The sequence below is a fragment of the Pimephales promelas genome, chromosome 9, assembly GCF_988280905.1.
Source record: "Pimephales promelas chromosome 9, fPimPro1.hap1.1, whole genome shotgun sequence".
Lineage (NCBI taxonomy): Eukaryota > Metazoa > Chordata > Actinopteri > Cypriniformes > Leuciscidae > Pimephales > Pimephales promelas.
The window spans coordinates 38,244,629-38,272,128 of record NC_142777.1 but is presented as its reverse complement, the minus strand read 5'-3'; the positions used below and the strand labels follow the sequence as shown (position 1 = coordinate 38,272,128).

Here is a 27,500-nt window from a genome sequence, read left to right as displayed (position 1 = left end):
AGACAGATAGACAGATAGACAGATAGATAGATAGATAGATAGATAGATAGATAGATAGATAGATAGATAGATAGATAGGCAGACAGATAGATAGATAGATAGATAGATAGATAGATAGATAGATAGATAGATAGATAGATAGATAGATAGATAGATAGATAAATGGATGGACATATAGACAGACAGACAGATAGACAGATAGATAGATAGACAGACAGATAGATAGATAGATGGATGGATGGACATATAGACAGATAGATAGATAGATAGATAGATAGATAGGCAGACAGATAGATAGATAGATAGAGGGACAGATAGACAGACAGATAGATAGACAGATAGATAGATAGATAGATAGATAGATAGAGGGACAGACAGATAGACAGACAGACAGATAGATAGATAGATAGATAGGCAGACAGATAGATAGATGATAAATAGATAGACAATATTTATATATTCATATATTAAAATAAAATAATAAATAAACAAATATTTATGAATAGATTTTAAAATAATTTGAAATAAATAATTACATTTTTATTTAGAAATATATAATACATAAAATAAAAAAGCCAGGTTTATTGTGGTACAAACACACACACACACACACACACACACACACACACACACACACACACACACACACACACACACACACACACACACACACACAGTAAACAAAACAAGAACACAAATATTGATCTGTAAAGATTCAGTTGATCCAGATGTAAATATCAGAGTGAGTAATGCCTCGTCGATCTCCTCAGCCCTGAATGGGTTTGCACAGTATATATGTACACTGATGTCACTGCAGCTCGTGTGTGTTTGTGAGGGACTGATGGTGTTCTTGGGTCCGCAGGGCCGGTTCTGTGTTCCTCTGCTGGACTCGGCCCAGACCAGGAGGGTCGTCGTTTCTCTCAATGTGGATAAAGCCCTTAAAGAAGGTGAGGAGGAGTCTCATGCTTGACTCAGTTCATTTACTGAAGAAAAAGTAGATCAGGAGGAGTGTGTAGCAGGATTTTAGCCGTTTGACCAGAGCAAGTGTGTTTTTCCTGAATATATCAGCACAACTGAAAAATGTGATGCTGATTTTATACTTAATATTGTGACTTTTAAAAGCAACGGAATTCCTGAATGAATCAGTGTCTTTGAACGGATCAATGATTCAATTATCCATTCCTGATTGAATCAGCGTCTTTGAACGGATCAATGATTCAATTATCCATTCCTGAATGAATCAGTGTCTTTGAACGGATCAATGATTCAATTATCCATTCCTGAATGAATCAGCGTCTTTGAACGGATCAATGATTCAATTATCCATTCCTGAATGAATCAGTGTCTTTGAACGGATCAATGATTCAATTATCCATTCCTGAATGAATCAGCGTCTTTGAACGGATCAATGATTCAATTATCCATTCCTGAATGAATCAGCGTCTTTGAACGGATCAATGATTCAATTATCCATTCCTGAATGAATCAGTGTCTTTGAACGGATCAATGATTCAATTATCCATTCCTGAATGAATCAGTGTCTTTGAACGGATCAATGATTCAATTATCCATTCCTGAATGAATCAGCGTCTTTAAATGAATCAATGATTCAATTATCCATTCCTGAATGAATCAGGATCTTTGAATGAATCAATGAATCAGCGTCTTTGAACGAATCAATGATTAATTCCTGAATGAATCAGCGTCTTTGAACGAGTCAATGATTCAATGATCCATTCCTGAATCATCCGTTTGAATGAATCTTTGAATGAATGAATGACTTGTGCTGCGTCTCAATTCGCCTACTAGTAAATACTCCAAATAATCCAAAGTAAATACTTTTGAGTGTGTATCAGAAGAGTTCACAAGCTTTGGGACAAACTATCAGATCATATAATTGCGTCTTTAACGGTTGCTCTCTGTCTCATCCTGTCAGGTAAACTGGCCTGTCAATCATCTTATCAAAGATTAAATCCTTCACTTTTCATTTCATTTAATTTCCCAGTGTCGGAGAGAAATGCAGATGCAGTCGCAGGTCTTTCATGACGAGACTCCTCATATAAAGATGCATTTAAAAGTGAACGGCCTAACGGATGTTTATAAAAGTCCACATTGTTATTGCAGATATAACACGGATAACATTACATTTATCAGGTTATACTTTGATTAGTCACTCAAATCTCACATATCCGCCATGTTTGTAGTTTTTAAACGCTTTTTACACACGTTTGTAGTTCCTCCTGCAAAGCGCAGTGGATTGTGGGTAATATTAGCTGTTATAATGAGCACGGATCCACACCGGTTGCGTCAGACACACTCTTTTCAACATGCTGGGCTTTGGGGCCGTAAAGCGTATCAGTCTGGCAGAGGATGATGGGAGATATCTGTCCTGTCTGTCGCAATGATGCTAGACTGACAAACACAAGCGCTTATCCTTCCTGATGATGAAACTGTAGGACGTCATGAGGGTGAAATATGGCTTTTCATAGCTAGGTTTTCATATCTGTAATCCATAATCATCAAAATGATATCAAATAAAGGCTTGAAATATCTCACTTTGCATGTAATGAGTCTATATAATATATTAGTTTCACCTTTTAAGTTGAATTACTGAAATAAATAAACTTTTTCCAGTTTCACCTGTGTGAAATAGTCCATGTTATTGTTTAGAGGTGAATATTGCTCAGCACACATCAGCGTCAGAGGTGTTTTCCTGACCTTTGACCTCTGCCGGTCACAAGACCTGCATTTCTCAGCTAAACCTCTGAGCTTTAGAGTCCAGGAGCCGATCGGTTCAGATCTCCGTCTCAATGAGCCGATTAGAGATAGATATTAAAATATCAAATCATGTCTGAATGCCGTAATACACCCCTAAAATAAAGGTATCAGAGTAAAAATGGGCCTTTTGTCTGATATTTATGTAATATGATTGGCCTATAGTTTTGTCCTAGGGCTGTCACTTTTCAGAAAAATCGAATTCGAACGGTTATTAATGTATTTGAATATGTTTAGCTGCACATGTCTGTGCTAAAAATAAAAAAGCTCTAGGATGCCGGTCGCCATCATTGTGTGTGTAAGAATGGTTATAGTCTCTCTCTCGCTGTTTTGCTGTAGGCTTGAGAAAACAGTCGCTGTCATTTTCCTTTTTGTCTTATTATCTGTCTCTCTGTTGGACTGTGTGGGTGGAATGACATTATAACACAAACCACTAACTACATCTATCAAACATGTCATTCACCTCAACACACACACACACACACACACACACACACACAATGTTTGTTTTTCTGTTATGGTGGAACTTTCCATTAAATTGTTCATATTCTGAGCTTATGATACTTTTCTTGTTTTACATTTTCTTATTACTGTAATTTGCTATAGTTTCTTAGTAGTGTTTATTTGAATTCACATTTACTTTTCTTTAAGTGTTGTCAAATATAAATATTTTTAGTCTGTAAATATAAATAGTATAATATGTGTGATATATAACATCGTAATTAATTGATTTGATTTGACGGCACTATTTAATTTATATAAAAATAATGTATATACACAATATTATATATATATATATAATTCAATGTTTTATATATTTGGAAACAATTAGGATGAAAGTAATTTTTAGCAGTTTATTTGTAAACAATACTCTTATTCTGTTTTTGTTATGATGACATTTATCAATATTACAGGAAACGAGACGGAAACATCATAATGCATGGCCTCTGTGGGCTATGCATTATTATAAAAATAATATAAAAATATAAAAATATTGGATATTTTTTACAAAGTTTTTATGATTATGTTTTGAATCGAATCGTGACCTCAAGAATTGTTTTGAATCGTATTGTGACCTCAAGAATAGTTGTTTTGAATTGAATCGTGACCTCAAGATTTGTTTTGATTCGAATCGTGACCTCAAGAATCGTTGTTTTGAATCGTATCGTAACCTCAAGAATTGTTTTGATTCGAATCGTGACCTCAAGAATCGTTGTTTTGAATGAAATCGTGACCTCAAGATTTGTTTTGATTCGAATCGTGACCTCAAGAATCATTGTTTTGAATCAAATAGTGAACTCAAGAATTGAAAAAAAATAATAATAATTGTTTTGATTTGAATCGTGACCTCAAGAATCGTTGTTTTAAATCAAATAGTGAACTCAACAATTGTTTTGATTTGAATCGTGACCTCAAGAATCATTGTTTTGAATCGAATTGTGACCTCAAGAATCGTTGTTTTGAATCAAATAGTGAACTCAAGAATTGTTTTGATTTGAATCGTGACCTCAAGAATCGTTGTTTTGAATCAGATCGTGACCTTAATAATCATTGTCTTGAATCGAATTGTGACCTCAAGATTTGTATTGATTTGAATCGTGACCTCAAGAATCATTGTTTTGAATCCAATAGTGAACTCAAGAATTGTTTTGATTCGATTCGTGACCTCAAGAATCGTTGTTTTGAACCGAATCGTGACCTCAAGATTTCTTTTGAATCGAATCATGACCTCAAGAATCATTGTTTTGAATCGAATTGTGACCTCAGGATTTGTTTTGATTCGAATTGTGACCTCAAGAATCGTTGTTTTGAATCGAATCGTGACCTCAAGAATCGTTGTTTTGAATCAAATAGTGAACTCAAGAATTGTTTTGATTTGAATCGTGACCTCAAGAATCGTTGTTTTGAATCAGATCGTGACCTTAAGAATAATTGTCTTGAATCGAATTGTGACCTCAAGATTTGTATTGATTTGAATCGTGACCTCAAGAATCATTGTTTTGAATCAAATAGTGAACTCAAGAATTGAAAAAAAAAAAATAATAATTGTTTTGATTTGAATCGTGACCTCAAGAATAGTTGTTTTGAATTGAATCGTGACCTCAAGATTTGTTTTGATTCGAATCGTGACCTCAAGAATCGTTGTTTTGAATCGTATCGTAACCTCAAGAATTGTTTTGATTCGAATCTTGACCTCAAGAATCGTTGTTTTGAATCAAATCGTGAACTCAAGAATTGAAAAAAAAAAAAATTGTTTTGATTTGAATCGTGACCTCAAGAATCATTGTTTTAAATCAAATAGTGAACTCAAGAATTGTTTTGATTTGAATCATGATCTCAAGAATCATTGTTTTGAATCGAATTGTGACCTCAAGAATTGTTTTGATTCGAATCGTGACCTCAAGAATCGTTGTTTTGAATCGAATCGTGACCTCAAGATTTGTTTTGATTTGAATCATGATCTCAAGAATCATTGTTTTGAATCAAATAGTGAACTCAAGAATTGATTTGATCCGAATCGTGACCTCAAGAATCGTTGTTTTGAATCGAATCGTGACCTCAAGATTTGTTTTGATTCGAATCGTGACCTCAAGAATCATTGTTTTGAATCAAATAGTGAACTCAAGAATTGATTTGATCCGAATCGTGACCTCAAGAATCGTTGTTTTGAATCGAATCGTGACTTCATGATTTGTATTGATTCGAATCGTGACCTCAAGAATCATTGTTTTGAATCAAATAGTGAACTCAAGAATTGTTTTGATTTGAATCGTGACCTCGAATCATTGTTTTGAATCAAATCATAAACTCAAGAATCATCCGAATCGAATCGTGAGGTACCAAAAGACTCCCACTCCAGCACTTATAAATATCACACTCTCTCAGACCATGTTTGGAGCACCTCTGTCTCATGATCACATGACCAGGAACCGCTGCTTGAACATGACGGCTAATAGTGTTAACCTGAATGAGGAATTCAGCCTCACTCCGCGGGTGTTTCTGAAATGCTCGTAATGAATCGTGCAGGCGAATGAGATCATGATTATAATAATGAGCTTGCTTGCACGGTTTGATCCGTTTAAAGGTCGTTACACTGGAGACCCTGTTACCAACACAGAGCTGACGCACAGAGGGTCCTTCATACTGACTGTAGGGTGTTTCACTCCACTACACACACACACACACACACACACTGTGTTCTGCTGCTCACAAACTGCTCGTGTTGCTAGCGACCGGGTGTTCTTAGTGATTGCAAAATCAACCACGTCAAGTTTTCAGAGGTTTTAAATGTGTTGCTATGGTGTTCTAGTTGGTTGCTAGGACGTCTCTATGTAGCTTTTAACAATTTCATGGTGTTCTAGGTGGTTGCTAGGGTGTTGCTAGGCTTCTAATTTTGACTTTGGGGTTTTCATAAGCAATAATCATCAAAATGATAAAGATAAATGATATCTCACTTTGCGTGTAATGAGTCTCTAATATTAGTTTCACATTTTAAGTTGAATTACTGAACTTTTTCACCATATTCTAATTTTTCGAGTTGCACCTTTAGAGCCGAATGTACTGTAATATGTCAGTACAGGTTCTCCAGCATGTTTTGGTGATGATGTGATAATGAATACGTCTGCAGTGCAAACGCTGGTTGTTATCAGACCCCCTGCTGGATGCCTTTTTATTTTTACGCACAGATGACAATCTCATCAGCACTAACGTCACGCGGCGTAAACATCCAGTTCGACTCATGTGTGCTGTCAGAATCTGATAAACGGACCAAAAGATAATGATGTTGTGAATTAATCAGAATAGAAATGTGAATTTGTTATCTTTAATAATAACGGAAACAGTTTGACATTAATGGGGGTGTTCAGCTTTAAGAGAATTCTACCAATAATGCATCAGTGTATGTGAGGAAAAAAAGAGAAAGAGATTGTTTTCATGTGCGAGCGCTGTATCTAATGATTCAAGTTCAGAAACTTCAGTAAACAGTTCAGTTTATTCAATTCAAGTCGTCAGTGGTCATTATTGCTGGTCAAGGAAGAAAATACACGACATTCTTTGGTGCCGAAAACCCGGGATAACTTGCAAGCAACATCCGAAATGGCGGAGCGACTTGAAAGACTACACAGAAAACGGAGAGCTGTGCGCGGTTCCACGACGAGACTTTTGCAAGACATTGAAACGGAGGTTAGCAAGGAAGATCCAGTCGTTGACAGATTATGTGAACTGTTAGCCATGTTATCTGCAAAAGAGGAAACGCTGCTGGAGTTAGATCACGAAATAGAGGAGCATACAGATGTGGAGGATCTTGAAAATGAAGTTGTCGACGCTGAGGAGTATGGCCAGCGAGTCATCAGCGCGAAAGCCCGCGTGCGGCGCGTGATGCAGAGAGTTCGGGAAAACACTGATAGCAGGCCGCGTGATGCAGTACCAGCGCAGCGCGGACAAACAGTTAAGTTACCCAAGTTAATCATCAACAAGTTCAGCGGTGACATTAGCTTGTGGCAGGACTTTTGGAATCAGTTTGAAACGGCCATTCACAGAAATGACGCGCTAAGCAAAACAGAGAAGTTTAATTACTTAAAGACATATGTAGCCGGCGCTGCTTCAAAGGCTATAGCGGGACTGATGTTGACAGACAGCAATTACGATCACGCGATCGATCTGCTTCAGAACCGGTTCGGAAGAAAAGATCTGCTCATTAATGCGCACATGACCAAGTTGTTGAATCTCTGCCCAGTGAAGAAATCCTACGACGTGAGTGCTTTGAGACAACTTTATGATGAATGTGAAGTACAGATTCGTAGCTTAGAATCGCTGGGTATTGCATCAGAAGCATATGGCAGCTTGTTATGCCCTGTTCTGCTACAAATGATTCCGGAAGACATTGCACTTCAGTACAGTCGACAAAGAGGATCCAGTGATGAATGGAAAGTCTCAGAAGTTATGGAATTTCTGCAGAACGAGATTTTGAGCAGAGAAAGAACAATGCAACTGATTAAGTCAGGTAATTCCAAAGACAGCCAGTGCTACCACAAACCATTTAAAAGACCAGAGACATTAATTGAAATGAAGCAGAAAAAACATAACATGCCATCAGCTGCAGTGCTGCAAACCTCTAGTCAAAAAATACCAAACTGTCTTTTCTGTGATAGCGCAGCGCACAAAACAGAACTGTGTACAGTAACTGAAATTGCTGCACGAAAAGCAAAATTGATGAAACTGGGACGATGCTTTGTTTGTCTTGGACAGAAGCATATAGCAAGATTCTGCAAAGCCAAAGTGTCCTGTACTGTGTGTGGTGGCAGGCATCATAGCACTGTGTGTGAGAAAGGAGAAACAACCACTTCAGACATCGACGATAAAGATGATGTAGTTTCTTCATTTGCTTCCCATTCTGTTAAAATGCAGTCCGATAAGCAGAACACGGTGCTCCTTCAGACTGTAAGAGCGTGGGCAGAAGGACCTGGTGGACGTAAAAGCATTCGCTGCTTACTGGACGGTGGCAGCCAGAGAAGTTTCATCAGCGAGAACACAGTGAGAGCTTTAAAATTACCTGTGATGAAGCAAGAAACGTTCACTCTTCATACCTTCGGATCCACAGCACCAGCAACATCCAGGCGCAACACAGTAAAGGTAACTCTGCAAAGCATCTGGAACAAAGATCAGAAAGTGGAAGTGGAAGCTCTCGAAACTCCACAAGTGTGCACTGCTGTGATGAAGATTCCAGGTGAGCACATCCAAGCAGAAATGAAACGAAAAGGCTTGCAGCTGGCAGACTATCAAGACCCAGGCACTTGTGATACAGAGTTGTCTCTCCTGATTGGTGCAGATTATTATTGGCATGTGGTGTCAGGCCAAGTGGAAAGAATCACAGATGCACTGGTGGCCGTTGAGAGTATTTTTGGATGGTCAGTGCAGGGACCAGTCACAATGTCCAGTGTTTCCGACGCAGCATGCATGCACATCCATATCGATGAAGACACACTGGTTTCAGAACGCTTGAAGGCCTTCTGGGAGACCGAATCCCTTGGCATTACCATGCAGCAGTCCAACAGCCCTGAAGAAGAGGATGCTCTTCGCATGTTTGAAAAAACTACTCAGTATAAGAACGGGCGATATGAAGTTGAGCTGCCATGGCGACCTGACAAACCAGAGCTCCCAGATAACTACAGAATCGCAAAGAAAAGATTTGAAGGACTGAAAAGGAGGTTGCGCTCAGATGTGGTAATGTATCACAGATATAATGAAGTGGTGAATGATTACCTTCAGCAGGGCATTGTCGAAGATGTTGTGGAGAATGGATCATCTTCAAACGCTGTAAAGTATTACATGCCTCATCATGCTGTTCTTCGAGAGGACAAGGTAACCACAAAGCTCAGAGTAGTATTTGATGCTTCATCACATGAAGTTGGGGTTCCATCATTAAATGACTGTCTACTTACTGGTCCTAACCTGAATCCAGATCTGCTTGGCATACTGATCAAATTCAGACTGAATGAGATTGCTTTTACTGCAGACATTGAAAAGGCTTTCTTGCAGATTTCTCTTGCTGAGACGGATAGAGATGCAGTGAGATTCCTATGGTTCACTGCACTGCCTCATGAAGACGCAGGTGAAAGGCTACGTGTACTGCGGATGACAAGAGTGGTGTTTGGAGTTTCCCCGAGCCCATTCCTCCTAGCGGCTACAGTAAGAAGGCATCTGAAGGAATATGAACACCAATTTCCTGAAGTAGTAAGGATCATCAGAGAATCACTTTATGTTGACGACTTAATCTCGAGTGCAAGTGATGTTGAGAATGCTTTCCACATAACTACTTGTGCAAAGGAGATTATGTCTGCAGCTGGAATGAATCTTTGCAAATGGACAACCAACTGTGCTGCATTGAAGGAAAAATGGAAGGAGACAATGAGTGAACCTGCTGAGGAGACAGAAACGCATGGATCAGTGCTGAAGGTACTAGGCTTGGTATGGAGAACTCAAACAGATGAATTTGTTTTTGACCTGACTGCACTGTTGGACGCTGTAGCGAAGAGAGAGAATACTAAAAGAAGTGTTCTAAAGCTATCTGCTCGCATATTCGACCCAATAGGGTTTCTGACTCCATTTACTGTGCGAGTAAAATGTCTTTTCCAAGAGCTGTGGATACGAGGACTTGGCTGGGATGAGGAGCTGCCCTCGGATCTTGCACAAGAATGGCAAGGATGGTGTGCAGAGCTACCACAGATCCATCACATACACATTCCTCGTTGGTATGGATCAAAAAGCATGCATAGACACAACGCACATCAACTCCATGTGTTCTGTGACGCAAGCGAGAAAGCTTATAGCACTGTTGCTTACCTGCTTCGAGTAGCTGATGATGGAACAAAAACAACATGCCTCGTTGCTTCAAAGTCCAGGGTAGCCCCATTGAAGAAGATCTCACTGCCCCGTCTTGAGCTGATGGGAGCAGTAATTGGAGCGAGACTCGGAAACAGTCTGTTAAAGCCTCTGAATATGGAGCTTCATCAAGTTCATATGTGGACGGATTCGATGATTGTGCTGCAGTGGATTCACAGTCCAGCTCACAAATGGAAACAGTTTGTGGCAAACAGAGTGTCAGAAATTCAGCTTTTAACCAATCCTGAAATGTGGTCTCACTGTAGGAGCAAGTTCAATCCTGCAGACCTTCCCACCAGAGGTCTGACTGTAGCTAACCTGAAGGAAAGTGAGATTTGGTGGAACGGACCTTCATTTCTGACTACACTGAATCCGTTGGAAGAAAGTGAAGAAGAGACAAGTGACGAAATTGTGGTTAGTGAGTTAACACAAGATCAGCAGATTGTGGTGCAACTCAGCAGCGGTGAAAAACGAGAAAAGGAACCTGTTGTGGACTTAATGAAGTACAGTAAGCTAAAGCGAGTTCTGCGAGTTACTGCTTGGATTAAGCGGTTTGTGCATAATGCCAGTTCAAGCTCCAAGATGCGTGGTGAGTTGACTGCAGATGAAATGTTTGAAGCTGAAAAGTATTGGATAAAGTTGACACAAGAAAGAAGCTTCAGTCCTGAAATCAGTTCGCTGAAAGCTGGAAAGACATTGAACGCAGACTCAAAAATCAGAGATTTAAGACCTTTTCTGGACGAGGACGAATTGCTCTGTGTTGGAGGCAGACTCCAACAGTCAGACTTCAGCTACAGAGAGAAACATCCATGGATTTTGCCCAACAAAGACAGATATTGTGAGTTGCTGGTCCAGTACAACCATGAATTCATCATGCATTCTGGTTTGAGAGACACACTAGTGCAAACAAGAAGTAGATACTGGATTTTGAGAGCCAGACAAATCGTTAAAGGTGTTTTGTCAAAATGTACTGTGTGTAAGAGATTCAAAGTCAAGCCCGCACAGCAGGACACGGCTCCATTGCCAAGGGACAGAGTATCTGAGAAACCACCATTTGAAGTGACTGGCATAGACTTTGCAGGACCGCTGTATGTGAAGGGTGATCGTGCATTATGCAAGGCTTATGTTGCTCTGTTTACATGTGCTGTCACGAGAGCGGTGCATTTAGAACTGGTTTCAAGTCAGTCGACAGAGAGTTTCTTGTTAGCACTCAAGCGATTTATTTCCAGAAGAGGGTTGTGTAAAGTCATCTATTCGGACAACGCCAAAACCTTTAAAAGAGCAAACCAAGACCTTAGTGAGCTGTGGAAAGCCATCAAAGATCCACAAATCCTGGAATACTTCTCAGGAAAAGGAATAACTTGGCGTTTCATTGTAGAACGAGCTGCCTGGTGGGGTGGATTTTGGGAAAGACTTGTAAGGTCTGTGAAAATGAGCATGAGGAAGGTGCTAGGAAAGGCATCGCTCACATTTGAAGAAATGTCTACGCTTCTTGCAGAAGTAGAAGCCATACTGAATTCCAGACCTCTCACTTTTGTTCACAATGAGCTTGATGAGCCGCAGCCACTAACGCCAGCACATTTCTTAGTTGGTGAACGACTCACTTCACTACCTCCAAAACCATTTCCAGCCGACTATGATCATCCCACTGTGAGTAAGGGTGATATGACAAGAAGGTGGAGATACAGAAACCGACTCATGACCAACCTGTGGAATCGTTGGAGGAGGGATTATCTACTGGATCTGAAATCTGCACATTCCTGCAACACGCAGAAACCTACTCAGTTGAAAATGGGTGACGTTGTGCTCATAGGAGATGTCAATATGCCGAGACAAACCTGGAAATTGGGAAAGATTGAAGAGCTGTTTCCAGGCAGAGATGGCAAAGTTAGATCCTGTGCTTTGCGTACATCCACAGGGACTGTGTTGAAGAGACCCGTTCAATTGCTTTATGCATTAGAGATTTAAGTTGATGAACATTTGTTCATGGGGGGGAGGATGTTGTGAATTAATCAGAATAGAAATGTGAATTTGTTATCTTTAATAATAACGGAAACAGTTTGACATTAATGGGGGTGTTCAGCTTTAAGAGAATTCTACCAATAATGCATCAGTGTATGTGAGGAAAAAAAGAGAAAGAGATTGTTTTCATGTGCGAGCGCTGTATCTAATGATTCAAGTTCAGAAACTTCAGTAAACAGTTCAGTTTATTCAATTCAAGTCGTCAGTGGTCATTATTGCTGGTCAAGGAAGAAAATACACGACAAATGAAAAATGATGCTTTAGCTACGGCTGGAGTGGTTTGTTGTTTTCTGGACCACATTGATTCGAGCTTTAAATAATTAAAGACACTGTTTCTCTCATGTTGTATTTATAGCAAAGCTGTGCTTCCTGTGAACAACCTGAATGACTCAACTGTCTCATTATTTATTTATTTATTTACTGAGATTTAGTTCATGGTTGGTTAGTCCATGATCAGCGAAGCCACAATAGCAGTCTTATGATGGACGTTATTATTGAGTGTAAAACGTGGAGAGAGTTATACTATACTATAAGTTTAAAGGTCAGCTTTTTTATAGGTCAGTGTTATTGACATTTTTATTTAAATGTTATTATAATTGTATTAATATTTTGAATATTTTTTTATCATTATTATTATTTTTGAATATTAATTTGTTAATAATTTGAATGCTATTTGTTTCATTTATTTTTATTTCATTATAGTTTTTATTTATTTCCAGTTAATCATTTTAGAGCTTCAAAACAATCTAATTTCAGTTTATTGTCAACAAGGCATTTATGATTTTTCAACTAATTTATTTTTTATTTGATTTCATCTTTCTGCTATATATGGCTTTAAGACTAGAATGATAACTAGTTTTTTTAGTGTTTTGTTATCCACCAGGAGAAAATCTCACCACAAAAGTAGTCTATATGTCTCATGCATTATATTCCAAATCTACTGAAGTAATTCAATAGTTTTATGTGAAAATATAAAAACAATTGCTAGGGTGTTCCATGTGGTTGCTAGGGTGTTACAAGGCAGTTTCTAAGGATTTTAGGCTGTTCAGAGTGGTTGCTAGGTGATTGAATACTAGTCCAAGTCAAAAGAGCCCACTCTCAAGTTCTCAGCGGTTTTAAATGTGTTGCTGTGCAGTTGCTAGGGTGTTCTTGTAGTTGCTAGGGTGTTACTGGGCATTTTCTAAGGATTTTAGGCTGTTCAGAGTGGTTGCTAGGTGATTGAATACTAGTCCAAGTCAAAAGAACCCGCCCTCAAGTTCTCAGCAGTTTTAAATGTGTTGCTCTGCAGTTGCTAGGGTGTTCTTGTAGTTGCTAGGGTGTTACTGGGCATTTTCTAAGTATTTTAGGCTGTTCAGAGTGGTTGCTAGGTGATTGAATACTAGTCCAAGTCAAAAGAGCCCACTCTCAAGTTCTCAGCGGTTTTAAATGTGTTGCTGTGCAGTCGCTAGGGTGTTCTCGTGGTTGCTAGGGTGTTACAAGGCAGTTTCTAAAGATTTTAGGCTGTTCAGAGTGGTTGCTAGGTGATTGAATACTAGTCCAAGTCAAAAGAGCCCACTCTCAAGTTCTCAGCGGTTTTAAATGTGTTGCTGTGCAGTCGCTAGGGTGTTCTTGTGGTTGCTAGGGTATTACTAGGCAGTTTCTAAGGATTTTAGGCTGTTCAGAGTGGTTGCTAGGTGATTGAATACTATTTCAAGTCAAAAGAGCCCACTCTTAAGTTCTCGGCAGTTTTAAATGTGTTGCGGTGCAGTTGCTAGGGTGTTCTCGTGGTTGCTAGGGTGTTGCAAGGCATTTTCTAAAGATTTTAGGCTGTTCAGAGTGGTTGCTAGGTAATTTTAATACTAGTCCAAGTGAAAGGAGCCCACCCTCAAGTTCTCAGAGGTTTTAAATGTGTTGCTGTGCAGTCGCTAGGGTGTTCTTGTGGTTGCTAGGGTATTACTAGGCAGTTTCTAAGGATTTTAGGCTGTTCAGAGTGGTTGCTAGGTGATTGAATACTATTTCAAGTCAAAAGAACCCACCCTCAAGTTCTCAGCGGTTTTAAATGTGTTGCTGTGCAGTCGCTAGGGTGTTCTTGTGGTTGCCAGGGTATTACTAGGCAGTTTCTAAGGATTTTAGGCTGTTCAGAGTGGTTGCTAGGTGATTGAATACTAGTCCAAGTCAAAAGAGCCCACTCTTAAGTTCTCGGCAGTTTTAAATGTGTTGCGGTGCAGTTGCTAGGGTGTTCTCGTGGTTGCTAGGGTGTTACAAGGCATTTTCTAAAGATTTTAGGCTGTTCAGAGTGGTTGTTGCTAGGTAATTTTAATACTAGTCCAAGTGAAAGGAGCCCACCCTCAAGTTCTCAGAGGTTTTAAATGTGTTGCTGTGCAGTTGCTAGGGTGTTCTTGTGGTTACTAGGTTCTTACAAGGCATTTTCTAAGAATTTTAGGCTGTTCAGAGTAGTTTCTAGGTAATTTAATACTAGTCCAAGTCAAAAAAGCCCACCCTTAAGTATTCAGAGGTTTTAAATGTGTTGCTGTTCAGTTGCTAGGGTCTTCTAGGTGGTTGCTAGGGCGTTGCTAGGCATTTTCGAGTGGTTGCTAGGTGACTGCATTCTAGTCCAAGTCAAAAGAGCACCTGAGTAATCTGTGCCCGTCACATTCGCTCTCTCCTGACAGGATGAGTGTATAAAACTGCATCGAGCTTCAGTGACTCATGAATCACAGGTCTTGTTAAACCGAATGAATGAAACTCACTGAAGACGTTTCTGAGCTCGTCTGACTCTTCCTCCTGTGTCTGAGCACAGCTGGGTGTCACATTTATGAATTGAGTAAATTAGATGTAATTTCATCCTCATTAGTGATGTTTGCCAACCTCATGCTGAAAAGCTGTAGTAGTTATTCATACAAAAATGAATCATTGTTCGAATCAAATTGAGATATAATCAGTGAATAACGACTTACATTTTCCTCCGGTTTTTGTTCAGGCTTTTGTTGCTTAATTAGTCCTTCAATCTTAGAAATATTCTCTATTACCTTTATAATTCCTGTGTAATCTGATTTAAAATACATTTTTACGAACTATCTAGCATCTTTTCAGCAAGTTTTTATTCATTTTTTATTGTTTTTTTTACTTCATTTTTATCTGTTATATTTTATTTTTATTATTATATTTTTATTTTATGTGTATATCTAGTATTTTGTATTAATTTAAATGTTTATTTTTTTATTATTTACTATAAATAGTCTTTCTTGCAGTCGACAGTGTGACAGAATTACTCGAGTTCTCGGTCTTGCGTGTTTTCCGCCGTGTCACTTGATAAAGAGGAAGCCGCCTGAAGGAAACGGCATGGGAACGGGTTACGCATCACTTCCTGTTGCTCAGCTGGGGAAAGTCAGCACATTTTATGAGGTCACTGTGACTATAAATAGTTCTCCTCGGCTGGGAGTAAAAATGCCTGCAAACCAAGCGTTCAGAAACGGCTGCACAAAGGGTGTCACTGTCACTCTCGATCTGTTCGTGTGGACCGCGTGTGTGTGTGTGTGTGTTGGGCGCAGGATTCGAGTGTCATAAGAGGACTGTAGTCTGCAGTCGTTGGTAATCCTCTGGTAGTGGCATCACATTCATGCCATCTGCCGTTGTGTGTGTGTGTGTGTGGCGTTAAGTTTTGGAGAAGTGAAAATGCAAAATTTATAATGCAATTATTTTCCCCCAGTGGGATATTGCAGTGGTTATTACGATATAAACGATTTATCGGTGCACATTATTATTCTTTTAATAATCTTGAATGAGAACAAGTTCCTCTCGCAGCATCTCTTCTCTTCTCTGATGATGTGGGCGGGACTATAGCCTGTCACTCACATGGCTAAAACACAACCATCCAATCAAATCCCCACCTAACTTCAATTTCAAGCATATAATTCCATATAAAAAGTACATTTTAATATTTTGTAAAAAATAAAATATGTTTATATATATATATATATATTAGGGCTGTGCAAAAATTAATTGCGATTAATCGCATCCAAAATAAAAGTCTGTGTTTACATAATATATGTGTGTGTGCTGTATATAATTATTTTGTATATATAAATACACACACATGCATGTATATATTTAAGACCATGTGTTATTCATATATAAAATATTTATATTTATATAATATTGATTATGTATTTATAAATATATACAGAATTTAAGCGCAAATAATTCTTAAATATATACATGCATGCATAGGTATTTATATATACAAAATAATTATATACAGCACACACAAATATATTATGTAAACACAGACTTTTATTTTGGATGCGATTAATCGCAATTAACTTTTGCACAGCCCTAATATATATATTTTTTTTTTTAAATTTTACAATATATATATATTTTTTTACAAAATGTAAAAATATGTATTAAAAAATCATGTAAATAATTTATTTTATATAAAGTATATTTCTACAAAATATTATAATATTATGCATATATATATATATATATATATATATATATTTTACAATATATATATATATATTATTTTTTTTTACAAAATGTAAAAATATCTATTAAAAAAATCATGTAAATAATTTATTTTATATAAAGTATATTTCTACAAAATATTATATTATGCATATATATATATATATATATATATATATATGATGTTATATCTATATATATATATATATATATAACATCATACATTGTAGTCCATTGATTCATTCTGACCGAAATTGCATACAATTTTAGTCTATTAAAATATTTTACTTGATAAGGATGATGGCAGTTTGCAAAATAATAAGCGTTTTGTCTGAAAAATTATTATGATTTTGAATATGGTTGTGAATATCAGTAAAAAAAATTGCTTTATAAACCAGTAAGAAGTCTCTCCTTGTTGTCAGTGTTTGACTACAGCTACCGGGACTATATCCTGTCGTGGTACGTCCCGCTGAGCCGAGATGAGGGCCAGCTGTACCAGATGCTGTCGGAGGACTTCTGGGAAATGATCAAACAGCTGCGCATGCGTCTCTCCGAGGTGGACGTGGTCAACCTGGTGTGTAACGACACGGTCAAGACCCTCCACACACACTTCTGCGACCTCAAAGCTGCTAACACACGGTGAGACGCACAACACTGCGTTGAGGAAGGTGAACCGGCAGGTTCTGTTCACCGCTTTGTTTTCATCATGCATGATTGTCTATTGCAATTCTTTTATATTAAAGGTAAAAATTATAATAACGACTGATCTGTGTATATTTGAATTGCGCTTTATGCCGTTTTCATAACAATAACGTTACAGTACCAACTTTTCAATGACATAATTATGTCATTTATTGAAAAATAAACATTTAAACGGTCAATAACTTGTTCATGACGGATTTACTGCATATTAAATATAATTAAAGTAACATGAATAATATAGGTCAAACACACACTCTGGAGATTCAAATGTTTTAGTTTGATTGAATAATATTTCAAATTTACACTTCTGCACAGACAATCTTACACACACTTTCTCTGTCAGTGTGTGTGATGGATGTAGATATAGTTATAATGAGCATATCTGCCTGTCGTGTGTGTTTGAATGCTGTCTGTAATTGAGTATTGAGCATATCTGACCACTGTGTGTGTGTAAGATTGTGTGTGTGATGGATGTGGATGCAGTAATGAGCATATCTGCCCGCCGTGTGTGTGTGTGTGTGTCAGCGATCGATCTGCACAGCTCATTAGCTGAGTGGACGGACGTCTTCTGTTGCCTCTGTTCTTCCTCTCATCTGACCGTCAGTGTTTGTAATATTTCTCCTTCATATATGATGTCATCTTCTGATGTGATCTCTTACTGTTTCATCATTTTAATGCTTTAATGTTGTGATTGCATTGAGTAAATTAAACAAACAAGACGTTATTTTCTTTCTCTTGCAGTTTAATTTTTTTGAGTGCTTTATTGGCATGATTGTTTTGCACATTGCCAAAGAAGAAGATTAAAATAACATAAAATCTATATTATAATATAGAATATATTAAAATTAAATATATTTAGAATGAAAAATAAAATAAACAAAATTTCTGTTTTTATTAATTTTTCCAGAGTAATTTATTGGCATGATTGTTTTGCATATTGCTGAAAAAAAATATATATAAAAATATAGGGCTGTGCAAAAATTAATTGCGATTAATCGCATCCAAAATAAAAGTCTGTGTTTACATAATATATTTGTGTGTGCTGTATATAATTATTTTGTATATATAAATACACACACATGCATGTATATATTTAAGAAAATGTGTTATTCATATATAAAATATTTATATTTATATAATATAGATTATGTATTTTTATATACAGAATTTAAGCACAAATAATTCTTAAATATATACATTAAAAAAATGTGTTATTCATATATAAAATATTTATATAATATAGATTATGTATTTTTATATATACACAGAATTTAAGCGCAAATAATTCTTAAATATATACGTGCATGCATAGGTATTTATTTATACAAAATAATTATTTACAACACACACAAATATATTATGTAAACAGAGACTTTTATTTTGGATGCGATTAATCGCAATTAATTTTTTATATAATTTTTTTTTTTCAGCAATATGCAAAACAATCATGCCAATAAATCACTCTGGCAAAATTTAAATAGCAAATATTATATAATAATATCATGTCATGCAAAAAATGTCTAACTTTTAAAAATCATATCATATATAATTTCATACTGCTTTATTGTCATGATAGTTATAATGTAATAGACCGTGTGTCTCTGTGTGTGTGTGTGTGTCCAGGCTGGAGGAAGATCCTCGTGCGTTCCCGCTGCACGCGTGTCTGATGAGTCCGGATGAGGAGTTGCGTTTCCTGCGCTGTTGTGCGCGTCTGCTAATGCTGCGCCTGCTCCCCGTACGGGACGCCCGCTCCCGCAGCCTGCGCCTCCTGCTGGTGGAGGTCGTCACCACTAAAGGTGACCCCGCTCATTCTGTGCTTGTCTGAACAGATCCACATAGGACATTTCTCAGCCGATTATGCAGAGTTATAAAACGGTGCGTTCCAGTCCTTGATTCTGATTGGTCAACAGCTGTGTCTTTATTTACAATAGAACACAGCTGTGACCGCATCACCCAATCACCACACAACCACTCTTAGCAACGTAAACATGTTTGATCTCGTTGATATTGCTCATTGCTTGTCCGTCTTATTCCTGACGACCTTCCGACGACGGGCGGCACTTCCTGTTTGGGGAACTTCCATAACCCTTGTGCATCCTTATGGACATTTTGTAGTTTTGTTTTTTTGATCACTTTGCCTGTGTTAAAGCTAACTGCAAAAAACTTGGCACAGGTGTGTATTTTTATTGGAATTTTACTATTTCACCGTTATTTTCTTAAAAAAAAAATATTTTTTGCATTAGGTATAAAAAATACTCCCTCTCAGCACCTTTTGGACAAAAATGTCCCCATTAAAACTGCCATTTTTAATCCCCGGTTCAGTTAACTATAAAATGATGCAATCTTTGTTAAGAGGCTTTTATTCTGATGGCAAGGCTTCAAATGTTTATTTTTTACTATTTTTTATCAGATGGTTTCATTTTTTTTAAGTTTGGCCTATAAAACAAATATCGCTTTATTCCTGTTTTTTGCTTCGGCATACTATAGAGCCAACTGGATAAATTATGCAACGATATTTGTGTGGGTGTGTTGGTATGGATGTCAGAGTGTGGTTAGTATGTGTGTTATTAAAAAATATGTGTGTGTGTTTGTAAGACTGAGAGAGAAGTCACTGTGAGCTCCAGTGGGGTTTTGCTGCCACCCAATGGGGAAAATATGTTACTACACCCAAACAAACTGTTACCAAAAGCTCATTTATTGAGAAATCAACCTCAAATTTGGAACACAACCTATTTAGATGAATGGCTTTGATTTTATTGCATTTTTGAGTTCAACCTGATTTATAAAATATATATTTTATGTAAAATATTTTTTATAAATAATTTTCATAAACTATATAACTTTTTTTGGATTTACTTATTATTATTTTTTCACTTCAGCAATAATCTGCAAAGGGTCTTCTCTAAAATGATACCAAACTTAAGTCTGTGCTCCAAAGCGTCACATTTTTATGACAGTTTTGTTGACATGGACATTTTTGTCCTCTTTTTACCTGTGTAACTTTTTTTAATTGATGCACAAGGGTTAATGTTCATATATTTATATATGAAATTCAGCACAAGATTTTTTTGATTGACAGGATATAATGGGCACTGATCATGTGATTTTTTTTTTTTTTTAATCTGTGCATCTCTACTTGTCAGACTCAGTTCGTGACCTCAGATTCTTGTTTTTGCATAAAAACTTCAAAACATCATATATATATAATCAAGGAACGCAAGACAGATCTTCCTGTGTGCTGTTAGCGTTTCATTGTTATATGACACCAGTTTATTACATGTCACTTTAATCAAAAGAGACTTGCGTTTCATTTTATTACAGTAGTTCATGCATTTCCTGACTTTAGCATGGTTTGAGCTACAGGCATATTATTATTATTATAGTATATTACAAGATATTTCAATTTCAAATAAATGCTGTTCCTTTGCACTTTTATTCATCATAGGAAATATGATTAGCATCAATTCATTTGGAATGCAATAAAGCGATATTTCTCCCACACAGAGTAGCTCGTGTCCGTCGGTGTGGTTTAATGAAGAAGATATTTCTGAAACACAAGTACACGACTTTGATAAGGAGACATGATTTGCTTTCATGGATGGAAATGAGATTTGGTTCACAGAACAAGAGCTTCATTCACTGACCGTGTCGCAGCTTGAGAATTAGATTTGAGGAAAGCTTCTCGACCGCACGGTTGTGCATTTTTTTTTTTCTTGTTTTTTTACAAATCACAAAATTGATTCCAGGATCTTTTCTAAAAGCACCAGATGTGTGATTGTAATTGCCTTTGATTTGCCATGAAATTACTAATGACATCTATTATTGGAGACTGGAGAGAGACTAAAGCTGATGTCTGAGAAATGAAATGATGGATTACTCCGGGATATTAAAGTAAAGCCTCTATTATACTTCTGCTTTTTAATTTCCTTTCAATGCGAGAATGTAAAAGATAAGAGTTATTGTGTCCTACAGGTGCAAAAGTTCAGTAATTCAACTTAAAAGGTGAAACTAATATATTATATAGACTCATTACATGCAAAGTGAGATATTTCAAGCCTTTATTTGTTATCATTTTGATTACAGTTTATGAAATTACAATATTGTGAAAAGGTTTTCATCATATCTGTAATCCATAATCTTAAAAATTATAACAAATAATGCGTCTATGTGATATATTAGTTTCACCTTTTAAGTTGAATTACTGAACTTTTGCACCATATTCTCATTTTTTTGAGTTGCACCTGTAAAAGAAAGAAGTGATTCTGACCTGAAACGAGTCGTCAGTAATTCCAGTCTCACTTCCTATGTAGGTTTGTAACTCATTTGCATAATCCCTGCCTCTGGTCTTGATTGGCTGAACAGCGCCTCAAACGCTGTAGTGTATCTGAAGCCCCGTTCACACTGCCAGCGACACGATCCCATTCATTTCAATGGCGACGCGACCTACATTTGTTCTTGTTTAAGTCAAATTCTGTTTGAGTTGAAATCTTATTTTTTTTACATTGGCTTTTTTAACCTTTTTATGTTAAATTTGCTGATTTTATTTTTTATCTGTACAGCACTATGGTTCAACTGCAGTTTATCAGTGTCTAATAAACAAACAAAAAATACAGAAGAAGCCGTTTCACTCGGATATACAGCACGTCTCAAATCAATAGGGAAGAAAAGACGAGCGCAACTTCCGCTTCATGACAACTCTTGAACCCTTTACCTTTTGATAATTGACATTAAAATGCACTATACAAACTTAAATGGTTGTAATTCAAGAATGCTTTGGAATATAGACCTAAGTTTGATCTTGTTTTAAAGAATTATTATAATAGATTATTACTGAAGTGAAATGTAAGTTAGCTTCTTCCTTTTTTTCTATATTCTTTTTCTTCTCTTTTGAACATGCTGAGATTTTGTTTTTATTATTTTTTGTTTAAATATGCTCTGTTATCAATGACCATGTTCTGAAGAGGAAAAGGAAATAAAATTATTCAAAGTACTTCAAAAAAATAAAGTATGAAAAAGTTATCGAAGTTATAATTTACAGTAAATCAAATATACTTTATTAATATATTTGTTTTATTATAAAATAAATATTTTACAAAATATTTTTTTTCTATAAAATGAAAGCTATATATCTAACCAAGTTGTGTTCCAAATTTAAAGTTGATATCACAAAAATTTAGTTTAGGCGTAGTACCAAAAATAGCCACCGGGTGCCATTGAATTCCATTGAATTTAATTGTATGCCTTCTGCCATAACAAATTAATACATTTCTATCCAAATATCACTTCTCTCACTAAATATGGATTCTTGAGACTCAAAAGGGACTCAAAATGATGCCCAAAAGGGGAGGGGCCTAATAAAAAAAAAAAACCGTTTCTATGGTAACGAAACGTCCAATTTCCAAACGTTTTTCACAGGATGAATTCTGAGTTCGTAAGCTTTCAAATGATAACCTAATTTATGATAACTACTAAAATATGTGATATAATAATAATAAATTATATATTTATACATATATTATACTTTTTAGTGGACTTCTTACCTTACTTTTTAAAATATAATTTTATCTTTTTTTACTGACAAATACTAGATTATGTTTTATTATGAACTTTTAGCACTAAAAACCAAAGTTTCAATTATTAAAAGTGTGTGCGTCGACTTTTTGTCACGTCGCTTTTTTTTTTTCATAAATTCATATATTACTGTTCATTCATAATTTGTGAGAAAAAAAAAACAGCGCTAAAATGTCTATTTAGGACTCAGTCTTAGACCTTTCCATCGATATATTGTTTAAGATTTAATAGTAATATAGTGAAGTAAATGTAGGTGGCCCGTATACATAGGGGTTAATTCACCCAAAAATGATGTCATTAATGACTCTCCTTCATGTTGCCGGCTCAACACTGTTCTCCGTTTGTGTCTGCAGTGCTGAAGCCGCTGGTGGACGTGTTGAGCGACCCGGACTACATCAACCGCATGCTGCTCGCCCAGCTGGAGCACCGAGAGCAGGTGAACGAGCATCACAAGAAAGCGTACACGTACGCGCCGTCCTACGAGGAGTTCATCAAACTCATCAGCAGCAGCTCCGACATACAGTTCCTCAAACAGCTCAGGTACCCCACATCACTCCGCCTTCTCCGTGTGTTTAGTGGTGGTTATATTCCTCATTATAATAATTCATGCGCAGAATAAAGGGGCGGGGCCTGGTTGAGTTAGTTAGTATTGTGTTAAATGGGCGGGACTTTCCCAAACACACTCGAAGCGCTCGACCAATCACAGCACACTGATCCAGCCGACCAATCAGAGCACAGTGTGCTTTCAGAAGGAGGAGACAGGAAGTAAACAGAGCGTTACTGACAGACTGGGAAGAGAGGAGCCGCAACAATGGAGAATATGAGGAGCCTGAAACACATCAAGACTTCACCTCGTTAATGTTTTTGTGTGTTTTGATGGCTCCAGTCAGAGATATATGGGATGACTCACTAAAGCTGTCTGGGTTTTGGCCATTTCGCCACATCCAAACTAATTTACTTCAGGATAAAAATAGTCCTGTTTGAAAGCAATTTCTGTTGCCTTCACCTCAGACAAATCACTCTTTAAAGAGGTGAGCTGGAAGAAGACGTTTGTTCCGCTCTGGATGAACGGGAGAAACTCGCATCGATCCGCAGGCGTACAGGACGATGATGGACCGGGAACGCAGATAAAAGCATTGATGTGTTTTTAGTGCGAAAAATCTGAATATGGTGCAAAAGTTCAGTAATTGAACTTAAAAGGTGAAACTAATATACTATATAGACTCATTGCATGCAAAGTGAGATATTTCAAGCCTGTATTAGTTATAATTTTGATGATTATGGATTACAGATATGAAAACCCCAAATTCAAAATTGGAGTATTGTGAAAAGGTTTTCCCATAATCATCAAAATTATAACAAATAAAGGCTTGAAATATCTCACTTCGCATGTAATGAGTCTATATAATATATTAGTTTCACCTTTTAAGTTATATTCTGATTTTTCGAGTTTCGCCTGTATGAATATTGTTCCAGATGTTGTTGTTTAGTGGAAATTTTATTCTGCAGATAGTCTTTTGTTATTATGTAATTTAAGGCTTTTTTTGTTAATTTAGTTTGTTACTCAACTGTGAAAGCCTATAACTAGATTAGGAGCTGATAAATGCAGTGTTATTGATATAATTATATTATAGTATAATATTTGATATGTTTATATTTCGTTTTGATTTTAGTTTGTTTTAGTCATTTTGTTATTTCTTTATAGCTTCAACTTTTAAGTTTTAGTCATGTTAGTATGTAAACAAACTGTCAAGTTTTTCATCTTATATTTATATTATATATATTTTATTTCATATATATATATATATATATATATATATGAAGAGTTCAGATGCAAAAGCCTCTAAATGCCATTTGAAATTTTCTTCTTTAATGATGATTTTTATCAAACTTGTATTTTTAAGTTCAGTAATTTCACTTAAATAACAATTAATAGGTAATCATCATTGTCATTTAAGTGAAATCACTGAACTTAAATATACAAGTTTGATAAAAATGATCATTCTAGAAGAAAATTTCAAATGGCACTTAGAGGCTTTTGCATCTGAACTCTTCATAAATTATTTTTTATATATATTTTCACATAAATATATATTTTTTTATTTCAGCTTATTTCCAATGACCAAAAACAACTTTTAGTGTTTTAGTATCAATAACAACACTGAATATATGCATTTCACACAAATCAAAATATGCATGAATATAATCATCTTGCATAATTGTTTTATAATAAGTTTATGGTGACCATCATGTGAAAGTCAAAACGACAAATTCCAGTTTTGGTTCGCCAGTTGTATCACTATTGCTCATTACTTACTGTTAATACTTACTGTAAGTACTATTGATCACTTTATTTTTATTTAACGCTCTGTTTACATCCTGTCTCCTCCTTCTGAAAGCACACTGTGCTCTGATTGGTCGGCTGGATCAGTGAGTTGTGATTGGTCGAGCGCTTCGAGTGTGTTTGGGAAAGTCCCGCCAGTTTAACACACTACTAACTAACTCAACCAGGCCCCGCCCCTTTATTCTGCGCATGAATTATTATAATGAGGAATATTGTGACGTGTTCGTTCCCGGGAGAAACTCCAGACTACAATGGAGGCGTTTCAGGAGTTCAGGAACACTGACACTCATATAGAGAAGGACTGGAGTGTGTTGAACATCACACACTAGTTAAAGCCACTTTGCTCTGGTTTTGTGTTCCTGCAGGTATCAGATAGTGGTGGAGATCATTCAGGCGACCACAATCAGCAGTATCCCACAACTGAAGAGACAGAGAGGTAAGATGACCTTCAAACTCCTCAGCCAATCATATCACTCCTTATTTAGGGATTCACTAAATCAGTCACATGTCACACATTGCATGGGTCAAAATGATCGATTTGACCTTTATGCCAAAAATCATGAGGATATTAAGTGGAGATCATGTTCCATGAAGATATCCTACCGTAAATATATTTGTGTGAGTGAATGCAGCACCATCATGAGCATAAACGCACACCCTTCAAGGAAAGTGCTACCAAAAACGACTGTTGTCACATTTCTTCATCCGTCTACATCTGAGTCTAATGATGAGCTTGAAAGGGTCGGCTTCGTTCTCTAATCGCCCGTAATGACGGAGTCTAATGGTCATGAGAGCATCTGCCATCAGTCAAAGCTCTACATCAGAGATGTTTCGCCCGCTGTTTCGTGAGCTGGTATGCAGCTCTGTGATTGGCCGACGGGTTATACATTTACCCATAAAACTCATCAGATATTTCACTCTTTAAATGTGCTTTGGTAAATGCTTCTGAATGACTCGTTCTCAAACTTTGTGTCAAAAGAGTGTAAAATCAGTCATGTTAAGGGTGTGTGAAAGGTGGAGCTAAATCAAATCAAATTCAATATTTGTTTTTAATGGAAAAAAGGGCAGATTTAGTCTCTTTAGGTTTGAAATACTGATTTTTTTTTTGCAATAAATATTAAATGAATATATAAGCATTTTTTGCAATTAAATACATTTATATAGTGTGATTTTGCGTATATTACGCCGTTTTAAACTAGTTTATCAATGTTTATTTTTTTCACTTTTATGGAATGATTTTATTTATTTATTTGATTTTGTTTAAACTTTTTGAAGTTTTCTTTCTCTTTATTCTTCTAATGTGAGCTTTTCTTTAGCACTTTTTTTTGCTATTGAAATGAATACAATTTGAATACAGTTTGAATTGAATGTTTATTTATTTTTTCCTAAAATTGTGTGCAATGTTCTTTGGAAACATAACAATGAAAAACAATACAGAAATAGCATAAAAATAAAATGAATGATAAAAATATCAACTTTTAGTGTTCTTCATTCTTCAGGTGTGTAATGTTTGCCATTTAATTTAATAAAAAAAAATTAAAAACAATAATAAAAAAATAATAAAAAATTAATTAAATTTAATTTTTTTTTTAAATTAATTAAATAATTAAAAATTAAAAAATAATTTTGCCTAAGTTAAGCCGTTTTAGAGTTTTTAATTGTAGGTGTGTAATGTTTGCCATTTAATTTAATAAAAAAAAAAATTAAAAACAATAATAAAAAAATAATAAAAAAATAATTAAATAAAATTTTTTTTTTAAATTAATTAAATAATTAAAAATTAAAAAATAATTTTGCCTAAGTTAAGCCGTTTTAGAGTTTTTAATTGTGGGTGTGTAATGTTTGCCATTTAATTTAATAATAAAAATATTAAAAACAATAATAAAAAATTAATTAAATCAAAAATTAATTAAATAATTAAAAAATAATTTTGCCTAAGTTTAGCCGTTTTTAGAGTTTTTAATTGTAGTTTTTGAATGTTTAAACATTAATTTATTATTGAAAACATTTTAAATCAATGATTTGTTAATAATTGCTTCTTTTATAAGTTTCCAATGCAATCTGTTCTGCGTTACGTTTTGATTGATTTTCAGTGGAAGGTATTAACAAGTTAGCGGTGTGTTCAGGCGAAACGAGCCTGTTTAAACGAGTCCAGCGGTGTGTGTGTGTGTGTGTACGTGACATGAAGCAGAAGGAACTGAAACCTGGATTTTTTTCATCATAATCTCCTCCAATCATCAGAGCCGGTTTCTCCCGG

The 27,500-nt window shown here is 36.0% G+C and overlaps 1 protein-coding gene across 1 annotated transcript in view; it reads left to right on the top strand.

The window, feature by feature from the left end:
- Positions 1 to 27,500, top strand: part of snx25 (sorting nexin 25) — a 44,572-nt gene that overhangs the window by 2,624 nt on the left and 14,448 nt on the right. The window contains exons 2-6 of the mRNA XM_039655059.2: positions 863 to 947; positions 17,049 to 17,265; positions 18,952 to 19,124; positions 23,253 to 23,439; positions 25,609 to 25,679. Coding sequence (XP_039510993.1) covers positions 863 to 947; positions 17,049 to 17,265; positions 18,952 to 19,124; positions 23,253 to 23,439; positions 25,609 to 25,679 — 733 coding nt within the window. The remainder of the gene's footprint in view (positions 1 to 862; positions 948 to 17,048; positions 17,266 to 18,951; positions 19,125 to 23,252; positions 23,440 to 25,608; positions 25,680 to 27,500) is intronic.